Source organism: Lacerta agilis, chromosome 10 (genome assembly GCF_009819535.1).
Source record: "Lacerta agilis isolate rLacAgi1 chromosome 10, rLacAgi1.pri, whole genome shotgun sequence".
Lineage (NCBI taxonomy): Eukaryota > Metazoa > Chordata > Lepidosauria > Squamata > Lacertidae > Lacerta > Lacerta agilis.
Window position 1 is genome coordinate 54,491,866 of NC_046321.1, and position 15,617 is coordinate 54,507,482.

Genomic DNA, 15,617 nt, shown 5'->3' on the forward strand with positions numbered 1-15,617 from the left:
CGCACTTCAGAACACATACAGACCATTTGCAAGAACTGAACTCCTGATGCTCATTCATTCCTCTGCTACACCGTGTGTGGGTAAAGCTAAGTCTAAATACATCGCTCGCCTCTCCTTGTCACATAGCCTAATGACTTTCCCGGCAAGTCTGCATATTAAAATACCTGTTGCCATGAACATGAGAAGCACAAAAGGCAAAGCTGTAATGGAGCAAGGTTGGGTCAATGACAGCGCCATTCTCCGAGTGTTCCATCAATTCATTCAGGTAGCACAGATGGCGGTGACAGCCTCTCACACCATAACGAGCGCAGTATTCGTCTAACACAAAGACTTGGCCCGGGCTAAACCAACCCTGTAAGAGATGGGAGGGGGGGGGAAGTGTTGCGTCATTAAATCTGGACTGTTCTTTTATGCACTGTTTTCAAATATTTTCAGAGAGAAAGAACAGAAAACTATATTATCATGCAATATACACCTCAGTTTTCAAACATAATCCAATCCGGAAGACAGTTCGAGTTCCGAAACGTTCAAAAACCAAAAACTCAATATGGAAGCCTCAAAATGGAAAAAAATTAATACAGAAAACTAAACCAGGAAGCCTCCTCGGAAGTTTAACTTCCGAGGCACATTCGAAAACGGAAGCATTTACTTCCGGGTTGGTATTTCTTTTCAAAGTGAAAGGTATTATTCTTTTTTTGAAAGAAGTGCTCATTATTTTTCACACTTTGTTTTAGAAATCATTGCCAAAGTTCCCTTTACTGGAAAAACCCAGTAACTGGTATTAATGGTCAGGGAAATGCTGGGGTAAAGTATGTTTTCAATTGTGGGTGGAAACATCCCGTAGTAAGAGACTACCGGATCATTGCATAAGTTAGGACACACTAGAGAAAAGATGCACATCTTCAGACAGTGGCACCCTAATTTTGGTGAGCAATTTTCAGACTGAATATGTTTAATTTGACAGTTGAAATTTAGTTCCTCCTTGGCTAGGTGACACTCCTCTGCCTAAACATTTCAAAAGCTGGATGCACTTGGACATGCTCACCATGGAAATAATATAAGCAAAGCTTGGCTGTTGACAGTGAATAGATAATACTAAAAATTTACTTATTCGGAGAAACAGAAATGGAGTCATAAGCAGAAACAACTAAGGAGTGATTACTCATTTCTTCACACAATTCCCCAGGAGTTTTTTTTCTCACACTCAAGCTCTACCTGCACAACAGAAAGGTAGGGGTTTTTAAAGTTATCATGGTAATATTGTGATAATCGATATATAATTGCTTAGAAGCTCCCTACTGTTTACTGGAGAGTGCAATAAAAGGAATTTCAGTATCGCTAATAGTTTAAATAATAGGTTATGTTTAAATCTAATTGTTTCATATTAGCTTGATTTTGTTTTGTGGTGAGTGTCGCTACTTTCATTTAATTTGCTGAAATGCAAAAGCTGGACGATTAAAAGCAAATTTTCAGCATCTGCAGACTGACAGAAGCAACGGTATCGTTAATTTACTTACGTATTTCTAAAGTTGAAGTATGTGTAAAGATTCTAAGGGAGCCCACTATTCCCACCGAAAAAGGAGGAAAGTGTGGGGTTGTGACTGAGTTCAGTTTTTTTTTGGGGGGGGGGGAGCTGTGCACATGGGAAAGGCGAACAACCCAGAAGCTGGGGAACGGAATGTAAGAAAGTGTTTGTCAAGAAAGCTGTGGCCTATGACTGACCATAACCTACACATCAGATAGAAGTATGTTATTAGAGATCAAAGATCACAGGAGCCTATTCCATTGAATTTCACTCGGAATTGCTAGCTATGTTCTTCTCTTAAGGCCAGCTGAGATCACGTAGTAAATTTTAACTTGAGGGCTGATGGGCATTTACCGGTAGGTGGGCCAATGCAGATACAGCGGTAGTTTAGTTGTAGATATTTTAGCCTCTCAAGCCCTATTGGGTCACCACAACTTAAGAACCTCATTTTCAGAGGCTAGGAATTACCACCCACAGGCTTTCTTTGGATAAAAAAAATGATACTTGGAATGACTTTACACAGAACATATTAGGTTACTGACAATTGCATGCCTATTAGGATAATAAGAATCTGCACATCTATATATTAACGTATGGTAACATAACAGTATGGTTTTGTTTTTGTTTTTCATTCTCACTCACTTTTTTCTTTCCTTCCCCCACCCCCTCATTCTGTCTTTTAATAAATGAAATTCTCTTAATAAAATACTAATAAAAATAGTAGCCATTGAGCAACTTACTAATTTGACAGAGCAGAGAAGACTGGCTGGAGATATGAGAGGTATCTACAGACTTCACATTCCCCAGAACGGCTCATAAACTCTGTCTGCACACTTCCATGACCTTGCTCATTCAGGGAATGGTTCAAGGTTCACATCTAATATGTTTTATTTTTATTTATTTTTATTATTTCAGATATTTCGTCTATTTATTTATACTTTTCAAGTTTATACATTTCACTAATTTTACAATCATTTTGGCATTTCAAAACTTGACTTCCTTCCCCCCCCCTCTTTCTGCGGTTCCTTAAATTTGTTTTTAATATCTTCTGCATATCCAAATTAATTTTCCTCCTTTATTCATCTTCTTTAAATATATACTCTTATAAAACTGCAATAATCCTGACAATGTTTTCATCTGTTTATAATTTATCTTTAAATATTTAATAAACCATTCCCATTCTTTTATTAATTTTTTTAAAGTTATCTTGATTTCTCATTCTTCCGGCAATCAATCAATCAATCAATCAATCACTTTATTTCAGCTTTAAGCTCATATAAAACAAAACATTATTCCGGCAAGTTTCGCCATTTCTGCATATTCCATAAGTTTTTTGTATCCATTCTTCCTTTGCTGGGACTTCTGCTTCTTTCCATTTTGGGGCAAGTAACATTCCCACACCTAATATGTTTTAAGGGATATCTAAAAATGTTGAACATGAATTCTCCAAATATGGTGTCTGCATCAGAAAACATGTACATAATAGTGGCATGTTTGCCAGGGAGCCAGGATAGGCGATGACTAGCATGAGCTTGGGTTCTTTGGTGTGAAATTGCATCTTGGAATCAAGAACTACCAAGAGATAATGAGAATAAAAAAAAATCCTCACAGCAGAGTTTACACTTCAGTTAACGGACTAGACCTCATATCGCATTAGTTTATGTGCAACTGAGAAGGCATTTTTCAAGTTACTCCTAACCTCCACTTTCCCCATAAGTGGGAGCATTTTTGTTACGTAAGCAAAGCAAGCCAGTCAGCCAAGGCAAAGATTGATCAGTAGATACGGAAGGATAGAACGTGAACGTTGTTTAATTTTTCGTGATTATGCATCCTCGCGATTGCAGCCTCCACTCCTCCAATACTCTATGCTTGCTTTTGAAAGTGGTGGGGAGGGGGGAATGAAATTACAGAATAACCCTACAGCGGTAAGTAATTTATCCAGGATTTAAGCCTACAAAGCTAACCTTGACTCAGCTGAATACAAGCACAATAAATCTATTTGCCTTTCCTCCCCCTGTGGTTTTGATTCTATTCTTTGGGTTTCTTTTTCCTTCCCAGTCCATGAAAGAGGAGAGAATTACAAGATAGATGACATAATGCTTGACATCTGGCGAGCTAGATTTGTACCTTAAAATGCCTGTACAGGTGTTAGCAAATCCTACCACAGAGGGTTCCATATTTATTAAAGCCTTCTGTTTTTATTCAGCCCTCCCTAGAGGAGCTGATAAACCACGGTTCAGAGTCAGTTTGAGTCTATTCTCTTCTCTATTGAGTGGCACAGCAGTAGTCTTCAAGTGTATAATTTTCAAATTTGAAGCCAATCGATTGAAATCCTTTATCCCAACCTCACGCACAGTTATTAAATGAGTCTGGAAGAAAAGACCACTTTGCAACAACTATTTCTCACTTTTTCTCTCTCCCCCCCCCCCACTTCTTTTATTCCAGCCTTTTTACTCACCAAACAAGAATAGGAATCATTCAATCGGTGATCCAAGGTCTGCCTCTGAAGTACTCTAAAGAGTGCAGCATGGTCAAACTTGCAAGGATTAGCAGAAATAAACTCATCCATGCCATGTTTCTGAGCACGATCTGCATCTGATCGTAGGGAGGAGAATGAATGTATGGATGTAGATTATTCCGCTTTAAGACAGGCTTTAAATTTAATTCAACAACAGCCTCATTCAAGTTTCACCTGCTCTTTCATGCCTCGCCAAACCCCTCCTGGATAAATACCTATCACAATAAAATCTAAGCAAACGGCAACGGTTTAGACATAGCAATGGATAAACAAGCAGCAGACAGCCCCCTTTTCATGTAGTACGAACGTTACCCCTACGTAGACTGAGACAGACTGAACAATCCATTCTGATATTTTTCAGAAAGAACGTCTACTCTAACTGTGTGGATCTTCTGCTTCTAGAAAGCTTGTAAAATATTGGAACAACAGACTTTCTTTCTGGAGTGCCTGTTTTCACATGGTAGTAAGTGCAAGACTGATGGACACAGATCTTGTACATTTTTTTTTTTTTTAAAAAAACCCACTCTATAAAGTTTTGAGGAGTTCTCAGCTTATGGGCATAACAAAGATGCTCATCAAAGACCAAAGTAGCAAGCAAACATGGCTTCAAGGCCATTTCTCAAATGGCAAACTGGAGCAGAAATGAACACACAGGCTTGAACGAGGTCATTTCCAGCCTTCTCCTTTTTACACGCGGCTTTTAATGAAACAAACATAATGCAGTAATGGGAAAGAGTGCCTTCAACCTTCCAGGACTGAGTAGCAAAACAGGGAGCAATTTTTGTGTGTGTAAATTATATTACAACGTACCGTCTTAAATGGCATTTCAACCAGAGATCCGGACTTATTGTTGTTCACAGATTGCGTCTTTCAACGCCTCTGAACCCCGCGGGTTTGTCAAAAGACAAGCTCTGGTGATTGCATTCATTAATGGTATGTTTTGTCAAAATCCTGAATGCGAGTTGTCCACCAAGTATGGACGGAAAAAGCCTTACAGTGACCAAAAGGACTAGTTATGCATTAGCACATTAGCTCACTTGGATTCCATATACAACACTGGGGGTGAATAGTTTGCTATCAACTCAAAAAATTGACTTAACCCTTACAATAAGGTCTTCGCTCCCTCTTTGTTCGTTTAATTTCAAATATGGGTCTTTTTATGTTCGTTACTAGAAAAGATGCATCCTAAATGTACTTTTGAAAAAACTGCATAGTACAAACCTAAAAATTCTATAGAAAAGGAGACAAAAGTTTATTGATTAAACCCAATTATAGAGTTGGGTTCATAATAAAACTCCATATTGATCTGTGGGCATGATGCTAACATAATCAGTCACATTTAGAAATTTAGCCCCAGATCATATTGATCCATGTCAAGTCCAACTTTCAGCTGTATTTGCAGATGGAAGAATTATTTAATTCAAGCTGAAGGATCTGCGCCATCGCATCCCGAAAAGATGCACAAACTAATTCATATCACTTGGCTCTGCATTGTCAAAGCAAGAGTCACATCCATGTGACAGATTTCACCAAGGTGGATATAGCAAATAAACAGTGTGACAGTACATTGATGATTTAAGGTACGAGATGATCATCTGCAGAAACAGTAGTATATTTTTCTAGCGTTTACGAAGCAACACCATGAATAAACACCCTTTAAGCTGCAATCCTGTGCACAGTTAAATCCTATTGAAGTCATAACATGAATGTACAGATAAGTGAAAGGTAGATTACACCCCAAAGGGATCGCCACTAGTTCAAGGGCAAACAGAGTTCACTTTATATATAATTTCCAAGTCTTAACCGACAATGGATAATAAAAAACACAAAAACAAAATAGGAATTGGTTGTAAATTGCATGGCATTTTATTTCCTGGAATCACATGGCACTAATGAAACATGTTGAAAAGCTCATTACTAAAACTCTCCTCATTTTCAAACAATACTAAGAAGGATTTATTTTATTTTATTTTTACAATTCTCAGTATTGTTCACTGCATAAAATTAAGAAACTATTATCTGATGGCTCAGAAAAGGATGGTTTTGTCTTTTGTTTCTCATGCATAAGCGCTCAAGACAGACCTTTGCAAAGCATTTGTAGCCTTGGTCTTTCAATACTGTTCTTTTCATTATATAGTCTTCTTTCAAAAACAGAAAAATGAAAATTAGTTTATGTATCTTTTTGGAAATGAAGGTTTATGCAGCACAATGAAGGCATCAACTCCTTGTTGAAATGGTCCCCTGCATATGTAATGGAGTTACATCAACCTAAATTGATTCCACGTTGTTGTGGCAGCCTATGACTAATATGATAAAAAGAGGTTAAGCTGAATAAATATAGCAAGAAGAAATATAATAGGAAGCATTTCCTAAGGAGAAGAAAAAGCACCCATTCCACAGTCAGGGGTCGCAATGGGCATTGTTGAACAAAAGCCATAACTTGCATGGTGTCTATATGTTTTTATGATAGATAGCAGACTATTTTTTTTTAATAACCCACTTTTTATTCCCCTCAGTGGCCTTGGTGATGGAAATGGAGCAGAGGATCACCCACCAAAACAATCCCATCAGCTGCTGACACTCTTAACATTGGAAAACCAGCGAGGGTGAGGGGGCTGTCTGCTTGACTCTCTCTACCACAGGCATAGGCAAACTCGGCCCTCCAGATGTTTTGAGACCACAATTCCCATCATCCCTGACCACTGGTCCTGTTAGCTAGGGATGATGGGAGTTGTAGTCTCATAACATCTGGAGGACCGAGTTTGCCTATGCCTACTCTACCATTCCTTGTGATAAACCATGAAGTAGCAGCATGGACTGAAAGATGAGTAAGCGTAAGAGATAACTTTATGAGATATCAACCACTGACAGGGATCCTGGGGGTCAATAACTGCTAAGTGATACCATTGTTCCTTGCAATACTAGGCGTTTGGCTACTGCACTGCACTCCCGGGTGTGAATGACTCTTCCCATAATTTTATCTCAGAAGACCACAGCCAGGATCAAAACCCTTTTATGTTAAACCTGCAGAATCTTTGACAATGTCACAATACAGAGCTCCTTTGGTCCTGATCTTTATGGCTCTCCTGCCCACCTAGCAGTTCGAAAGCACGGCAAAGTGCAAGTAGATAAATAGGGACCGCTCCGGCGGGAAGGTAAACGGCGTTTCCGTGCGCTGCTCTGGTTCACCAGAAGCGGCTTTGTCATGCTGGCCACATGACCCGGAAGCTGTCTGCGGACAAACGCCGGCTCCCTCGGCCTATAGAGCGAGATGAGCGCCGCAACCCCAGAGTCGGACACGACTGGACCTGGTGGTCAGGGGTCCCTTTTTACCTTTACATAAGGGAATGGAAGCAGAAGGGGATATTTGTCACGGACTTCCAGGCATCAGGGAATCCGATCCCTCCACGGTAGGCTGCCAGGAATAGACAGACAAGGAAGCTCTTACCAATGTCTTTTATTCAATATTCACAGAGAGAGGCTTAGAAATGCAGCCGCTTGGAGTAATGGCGTTGCCACCCCCCTTCTCTCCTCAACAGCACCACCCACCTTACGGTGGCTGCTGAGGGCCATTTGCCCACAAGCCCTTACTTTCAATGCTTGCCAGGTTCTGGGAGAAGGGGGTCTGGAATGCTTTCTAGTGATAATATGTCAGCCAGCTGCTCTGGCTCTGCCTCCTCCTCCTCCTCTCCCATTATTTCCCAACTCTGCTCTTCATACTCAAGCCACTGTTGTAAATCTATACTGTCTTCCTCTTCTCTGGAAGGTTCAGGATGGGGAGAAAGTCTCCACTATTCCTCCTCTGCCCAGTCCCTGACACGGACACGACAAGGGTCCCATCACAAACATATCTCCTGTCTTTTCCACTGTCTGTATCGTTAAGGATGTGAGTTAATGGAGAAAGAGGCCTATCTTCCAATCCCAAGGAGCATTGCTTTTCCATTTCAAATTTATTGTCACCGTGAACAATCCTCAAAAGAAAGGAGGTCATCTCAGACGGACACTAGGACAAGGGTGCTGTTGTGGATGGAATGGCAGCTCTTGCTTTCCTCTCTGCTTCTCTCCCTGGCAAAAGGGTTATTTGCAATCATAGAACTGTAGAGTTGGAAGGGGACCCAAGGGTCATCTAGTCCAACCCTCTGTAATCTCAACTAAAGCATCCATGACAGGTGGCCATCCAACTTCTGCTCCAAGGAAGGACAGTCCAACAACTTCCAAGATAGCCTGGTTCCACTGCTAAACAGCTCTTACTATCAAAAAGCTCTTCCTGATGTTGAATCAGAATTTCCTTACTTGCAACTTGAATCCATTGGTTCGGGTCCTAGCCTCCAGAGCAGGAGAAAACAAGCTGCACGTGACAGCCTTTTAGATGTCATTATCTCCTCTCATTTGCCTCTTTACCAGGCCAAAGATACTCCATTCCCTCAACCACTCCTCATAAGCCTTAGTTTTCCAGACCCTAGATCATCCTCAGATGCAGTTCTGGCTGGGAGCTTTTTGCCATTGCTTCAGCTGCTGCCTTTGTGCAGATGTTGCACAGCTGCTGAGTGATGCAAAGTCCCAGATCAAAAGTATGCATTACAATATAGAACCACTGGAGAGAAAAAACACAACCCTAATCACAACAGTTTTTTTTTGTTAATTTAAGGAAATACTGCTTCCATGGAAATCTACATTTGGGCTCTAAAAGTATCAGCTGTACATTTTCAAAGGTAGCGCAACAGTGATAATGAGCTGCAATCAGGCATTTCATGACACAAGCTGTCAGGAAAAATCAAGTTCTGATACTGATTAATGACAGTAATGAAGTCCTAAAAGTTAAAAAAAAAAACTTACTTTGCAACACATCTGCCTGCATGTTGCTTCCTTTGGGGTTCATCTTCTGGGCTTGACTTGCGGGAATGGGCTTATAGGACTGACCTGTTGCTCTATACATTGCCTGAACCCAGAGGATTCTATCTTGCTCGTCGTCACTGGCAAATATCACCGTGTCGCCTTCTTTGACTGCATTGAAGAACATCTGACCACCCTGGAGACCTGCAAAATCAATCAGTCATAGTCTCCGATTCCAAGATGACTTTCATTCCAATATGATCAAGGTTGGAACATAAAAAGGAACCAGGCCACAGAACGCCACAAATACAGTTGACGCTCGGGTTGCGAACGTGATCTGTGCAGGAGGCGCGTTTGCAACCCGCAGCATTCGCAACCCGCGCCGCTGCATCTGTGCACACACGTGACACAATTCTGCGCATGCGCCAAAACCCGGAAGTAACCTATTCTGTTACTTCTGGGTTCGGCGCAGTGCGCAACCTGAAATTGCACAACCCGAAGCGGTTGTAATCCGAGGTATGACTGTATTTGCTACTTAGGGGCTTTACAGAAAGCTTCTCTTGCCCGCCCCTCTTTCTGTGATCCTTGGCTAGTTTTACTTTGCAATTGAAGAATTTTTGTTTTTGTTTTTTGTTTAGCTACATGAGATCATTTGCAAGAACAGTTGCATAAATAACGAACAAGCATCACACAGCAAAATACCTGCATGAGGTGCTGTATAGTCCACAGTGTATCCTTCGAGCTGCATTAACTCCTGGGGCTCAGATTTCTTCTCTCTGTAGCTGCACATTGCAAATGTGTACTGGCTAACCTGAGTTTAAAAAGAAGTTGGATTGGATACATTTCATTACGTTGTATTATACTGCAACTTGCAGAAGACTGGTAAGATACAGCACCCAACCCCTTGGTGTGTTGCAGATAAGCTACCCACTGCTTGTCTAGTTACAAATCACTTTTCACATAGCTGAGAAGGAATAGACTCTTCCAATTCTAGAATTGGAAGGGACCCCAAGGGTCTTTCAGTCCAACCCCCTGCAATGCAGAAATCTCAACCAAAGCCTCCATGACAGATGGCTATCCAACCTCCGCTTAAAAACCTCCAAGGAAGGAGAGTCCACCACCTCTCGTGGAAATCTCTTCCACTGTCAAACAGATCCTAGTGTCAGAAAGGTCCCCCCCCCCCCCGCCGACATTTAGTTGGAAATGCCTTTCTTGCAACTTGAATCCATTGGCTTGGGTCCTAGCCCCCAGAGCAGGAGAAAACAAGCTTTCTCCATCCTCCATGTGACAGCCCTTGAAATATTTGAAGATGGCTATCATGAAGATGTCCTATTATTTTCACACGGACAGCCTGAAATGGACTCAACGCATCAGAGCAAAGCTACGTTTAGTCTTTCAATGACAAATGCATTTTGGCACTGGAGATAATAGATAATGCTACTGATCTCTTTGAAATATTAAGACTGTAGTGATATCAAATCCTTAACTGATTTAATTTTATAAATAAAAATGATGAATTTTGAATGAGCTGAAGTAATATTTAAAGAAATGCCCCCCTTTTTTTTAATGACAAAAATTGGGCCACTCCGATCTGTGAGATGGTCACCCGTGTTCTCCTTCTGTTTCTGCTAACATGTGCCGTATAACTATTTCTTGTCTTTGGGGAGGTGGAGTTCTCATTTTATCTGGTGGGGTGGGGGTGAACTGAGAGAGGATATTTATTTGCCAGGAATGGCAAGCAAGTGACTTATCACCATTAGCTATGAACGGGAGGGGGTGGGGCTGAGGCTGAGAGAAAAAGGGTGTTCCTCCGTGGAAAAATAAGTGTGGAAAGAACTACAACTACCACCACCTACTATAATAATAAACAGAACAGCAACTTTGCAAAACGACCTTGTCACAGGAGCGTGCTGGTCAGTAATCGCACAGCTCAAAGTTGGAGTTAACTCTTCATTAGCAAAAATGCAATCTCCACAGACTTGGCTGAGTGTCAGGCCTCATGAATACAACAACTCATTCCTGGTGGTATTACTTTGTGAATATCAGTTGCCAAGACTGAAAGTCCCCAGCTCCTCACATCAGTCCCCTCCTCTACAGGGCTTTTTCTAGAGACAGTGCCTTCATGCATCCAAACTCTCCTTCGCCCTTTTCACCCCTCTTCTGGATCTGGGAGAGGAGAGCTTGTCTCAGCAAGAGGGGGAAACACCTGTGACTCTTCACCAGCCTGACTCATCTCTTGACCTCACTCACCTGATTCAGCTTCTGCCTCTGATTCTTGACTTCTCTCAGCCACAGACTCCCCCAGCTCACTAAGCCCTGTTACGCCTTCAGCTTCCAACACCTCCTCTTCCTGGTCTTCTCCCTCTGACCACTCATTGTTGTCCCACCACCACTTCCCAGGCTCTGAAACTTCTTCCCTGGGTGGTTCCCCAGCTGGTTCCTCCCACCATTCCTCTGCGTCCAACCAGTCCACAACAAATGTTGAGCTGCAGCTGAGATCACCATTCCATGTACCCCCACCTATAAACCCTTCCTAGATTGTGCTGCTTTCCACTACATATGAAGCTGCCAAGCAGGAGAGAAGTCCTTTAGGTGGGCATGCCAGGATTTGAACCTGGAACCTTATCGTTACAAAGCATGTGCTCCATTACAGATATGCCAGGGCAAAACATGCCTCCTGGACATACAGACTGACTTCATGCATTTTCCCAGCAATCAGGAAATGCAACTAGGAAATTAGGGGGCCTCCAATCTTTTGTATTTGCTGAGAAAACCAGCAGTTGCATCATCTGTCAGGTAGAAGATGTAAAATGGAAAGTGATTGTCACTATCAGGCAAGAGGTTGCTGGGCTAATTCAACAGTCTGGTGCTACCCGATACACGTTGCTTTTCTTAGTTCCCTTAATGGTGTTATTCACTATGCAGCCCACAGTTCATCAATCACTTGATAAACGCTGCTCCACGGAGGTGAAATAAAAAATGCTCCGATTTTGTACAACTCCTGAAGTGTCAACAGTGCAAGAGATATGAAAGCAGAAACAAAATGCCCATCACTCTGTATTGTTTCCTAGAGTCCTTCTGCATCTGCCCTATTCATGCAGCAGAATGAAGTGGTGGAAGAGACTTGTACACTTCAGATCAGACTGCAGGTGGAGGAAAGCAGCATGAGCAGTTGAGTGCATGAGGGGGCACATGGAGATGCAAGGACAGATCTTTCATAGGGACAAGACAGTCCTTTCCAGAGACAACCCCAGAATCGGAAAGCAGAAGGAACACGGTTCAAAACAAAACCGAAAGCTAGATTATTGGTGTGTGTGTGTGTGTGTGTGTGTGTGTAATCAACTTCAACCCCAAACTGCTTAAAGTATTTTGGAGGGAAGCATGGGTTGGCTGGCTAGCACCCTAAACAGGATCCTTCCTGTTAGGGGGGGGGCTGGGGAAATATTGGAGGGTTTTGTTCTAGAACCCACTTGTAGCAAATGGAATTTGTGTTGTGGGCAGAGGCACCGGCTTGTGAGGGTGATGGGACATTGATGTCCTGTGAGTGACGTCAGGAGGAACTGGGGGCGGAGCTGAATGCAGCAGCTGTGTGGCTTCAATGGTGGGCAACTCCTCCTGGGAGGCTGCTTCAACTACCTTGGCCCAGTATACCCGAAGGAGCGTCTCCACCCCTATCATTCAGCCCGGACACTGAGGTCCAGTTCCGAGGGCCTTCTGGCAGTTCCCTCCCTGTGAGAAGTGAGGTTACAGGGAATCAGGCAGAGGGCCTTCTCGGTGGTGGTGCCCTCCCTGTGGAATGCCCTCCCATCAGATGTCAAGGAAATAAACAACTACCTGACTTTTAGAAGACATCTGAAGGCAGCCCTGTTTAGGGAAGTTTTTAATGTTTGATGTTTTATCATGTTTTTAATATTCTGTTGGGAGCTACCCAGAGTGGCTGAGGAGGCCCAGCCAGGTGGGTGGGGTATGAATAATTTGTTATTGTTATTATTATTATTATTATTATTATTATTATTATTATTATTATTCCCTTCCGCAGCAGGAAGAGGAGCTGGCCACTGGAGGCAGGCTATGTTCGGCTCCACACTTTGCCTTTGCACTTTTTTTTTTATGTTGCAGGGCTTGGCTCCTACCTCAAAAATATTTGGGGGCTGGTGCCCCTGCCTGACAATGTAATAAGAGAGAGGAAGTCCTCGCAAATTATTGTAGTTGTGTTAGGCATTCACAAGAAGTATCACATGGCATGCTGGGAGGGGGGGAGGGATAATATATTGATTTTAGCAACTAGTAAGTGGAAAGAGACTCATGACCACATCTTATCTGAGGCAAAGACCAGTATGAGATACTGATTTAGAATGTCCGTTGATGAATAACTTCCACCGGGATAAGCTAAACTAAGCATGCATAAATGCTACAGTCCTTAGGCATAATTCTATTGATCTGTGTCTGTCGGAAACTGCAGGGCAGCTCACGTAACTGAGATAACCGAGTGAATATTCGAGGGCAAGGGAGACTTCAAGCGCCCCAACGGCCAAAATGACAGCAAGATGAATTCAAACAGCAGCTTTCTCGAACACCGTGGGTCTAAATTTGAGCGGGTATGAAAAAAAGAAACCACCCACACAATACTGAAATGCACCAGCCCCAGCAGAAGTTGTGAAGCAATCGCTAAGCGTATCAATGAAGGATCAATAATATCACAATGCTCATCCCTCGCCACTGCGTGCTTTACCTATACTGTCAATAGAGCTGCAAGTGGCCTGTGTAAGCTTGTATCAATGAACAGAGCCCTACAGTCTGCTGCAGTAATTGAACAGCAGTGTCTTTAGACAACCAAGCATTGCATCTTTGTGCCAAGTTTTAACTCATGCGCTGAAAACAAAGCCACACTCATAATGGCTCAATATGGAGGTTACTGCCTGTAAATCTTCCGACACGTGCATACTGCTCTCTCTCTTTTTAAAAAATCCTTCCCCACACAAACCTGAGGCTGAGAACAAGCAGAGAGAATCCTCTGCCTCATGCCAAAGAGCAGGGGCAAAAAACTACCCTTCCGTTCCTTTAACCCCAAAGTTATTGTGGGCACTGGGCAAGGGACTCTGAAAAAGCTCTGCTCCGTATCCCGAGAGCTCAGGGGAAAGTCCTGTCGGACTCTGTAGGAGAAGGGAACTTGTGGTCCTCCAGATATTGTTGGACTCCCCATTCTCATCATCCCTGACCATTCAGCTGTGCTGGGGTGGGTGGGGTTCGAACACATCTGAAGCGACACGGGTTCCCCACACTAGGGCTTCCTTTCTTGACATAGTCCACAAACCCAAAGGGCAAGGGGTCCTAGGGAGCCCCAGAGCTGTGCCCTCAGAGCTCCAGTATACAGTGGCCAGGCCCATTTGCCTGTTGGGTAAAGACATTTTGGAGGAGCCCTGCTGCCACAACCATGAGATCTGGCAATGTGGCTGTAGCCACTCTAGAGCTTGTATCCACCAGCATGCAAAGGAGAACCAGCACCACACCTCTAGCAGGCTGTATCAGGGTCCCGCCCCACCCCTTCCTTTGCCTTTTCCCCTGCAAGCCACTCTGATTGTTCTTCTTGGGCCTCACTTATGAAATGTTGGAGCTGGTTTAACTGCATGACCTTCAAGTCCCTACAACAAAACCCCTATCTGGAAATTCGAGGCTGAACGTGGATTGCTGGTGCCTATTCCACCCTGTGTGCCCAAAATTAATGTATGGGACCCCTCATGCAAAATGCCAGCTAAGCAACCTGTACACTTCTCTGAGAACTATTTGCATTATAGCTGTTTTTGTGTGCAATGAGTCACTTGAATGCATTACCTAAACTGGTTCACGTGTCCAATAGTTTGAAAACTCCTGCAATGACCCACAGAAGATGACCCTGGCTGGGCCTATTGGAGACTTAATTGGGTTCTCCTCTCAGTGCACCATGTGTCTATAACTAATTGTGGAATTGCTCTCTTAAGAATGATTTGGGAAGATGTGGTAGGCAGGATCTACTAGGAATCCACGATCCAAACCACACATGCATCAGGGTAGCAAATGTGGTGCCCTCCAGGTGTTTTGGACTACAGCCCTTGCTGGAACAGCCAATGGACAAGGATTGTGGGATCTGTACTCCCAGACATCTGAAAGGCTTGATGTTGTTTACCCCTTACATGGGTGATCACAGGGCCACTTGAAAAAGTTTTGTGAATGCCAAAGGTTTTGGCGAAACAAGGTTTTAAACCAGAAGCAGTTCTATGGGCTAAATTTCACATTTCTCAACTGCAAAACTACAAACAAACACACATGCAGCTTCAACAATGGAGCTGTTACATACACTGAAGCTTTATTGCTCCGCCAATGTTCTTGGCAATATCCATATTGAACAGGAAACAAACATTACAAACCTGTACAAGAACGAAGTAGCGCTTTTTCCACCTTTTCCAAACCTTCTGCCCAAGTGCATACAAATACCTGCCAAGTTAAAGAAATAAATATCATGATTTAAAATGTTACACTAAAATGACTCTCAATGGCATATTAACACTATTTGAGCTCCTTGCGACTTAAGCACCTGGTTTTTGATTTACCCTCTATTCACCTGCCCTTAAAAATTCCTGTATAATTTTCTGCGTGATATGCTTACAATTTTGTTTTCAACTCAAGTATGTCACAGATATTATATTACTCATCTTTTCAACAATCTTGCAAAGCAAGTCAGTATCCTCTTCCATGGGGGTTAAG

At 42.7% G+C, this 15,617-nt stretch overlaps 1 protein-coding gene across 19 annotated transcripts in view; it reads right to left on the minus strand.

Moving 5' to 3' along the window:
• Positions 1–15,617, minus strand: part of CADPS2 (calcium dependent secretion activator 2) — a 323,931-nt gene that overhangs the window by 115,617 nt on the left and 192,697 nt on the right. For all 19 annotated transcript variants that reach the window (XM_033161515.1, XM_033161513.1, XM_033161504.1 and 16 more), the window contains exons 9-13: positions 15,281–15,347; positions 9,579–9,687; positions 8,880–9,080; positions 3,984–4,120; positions 165–352 (exon numbers count right to left, since the gene is read on the minus strand). In XM_033161515.1, coding sequence (XP_033017406.1) covers positions 165–352; positions 3,984–4,120; positions 8,880–9,080; positions 9,579–9,687; positions 15,281–15,347 — 702 coding nt within the window. The remainder of the gene's footprint in view (positions 1–164; positions 353–3,983; positions 4,121–8,879; positions 9,081–9,578; positions 9,688–15,280; positions 15,348–15,617) is intronic.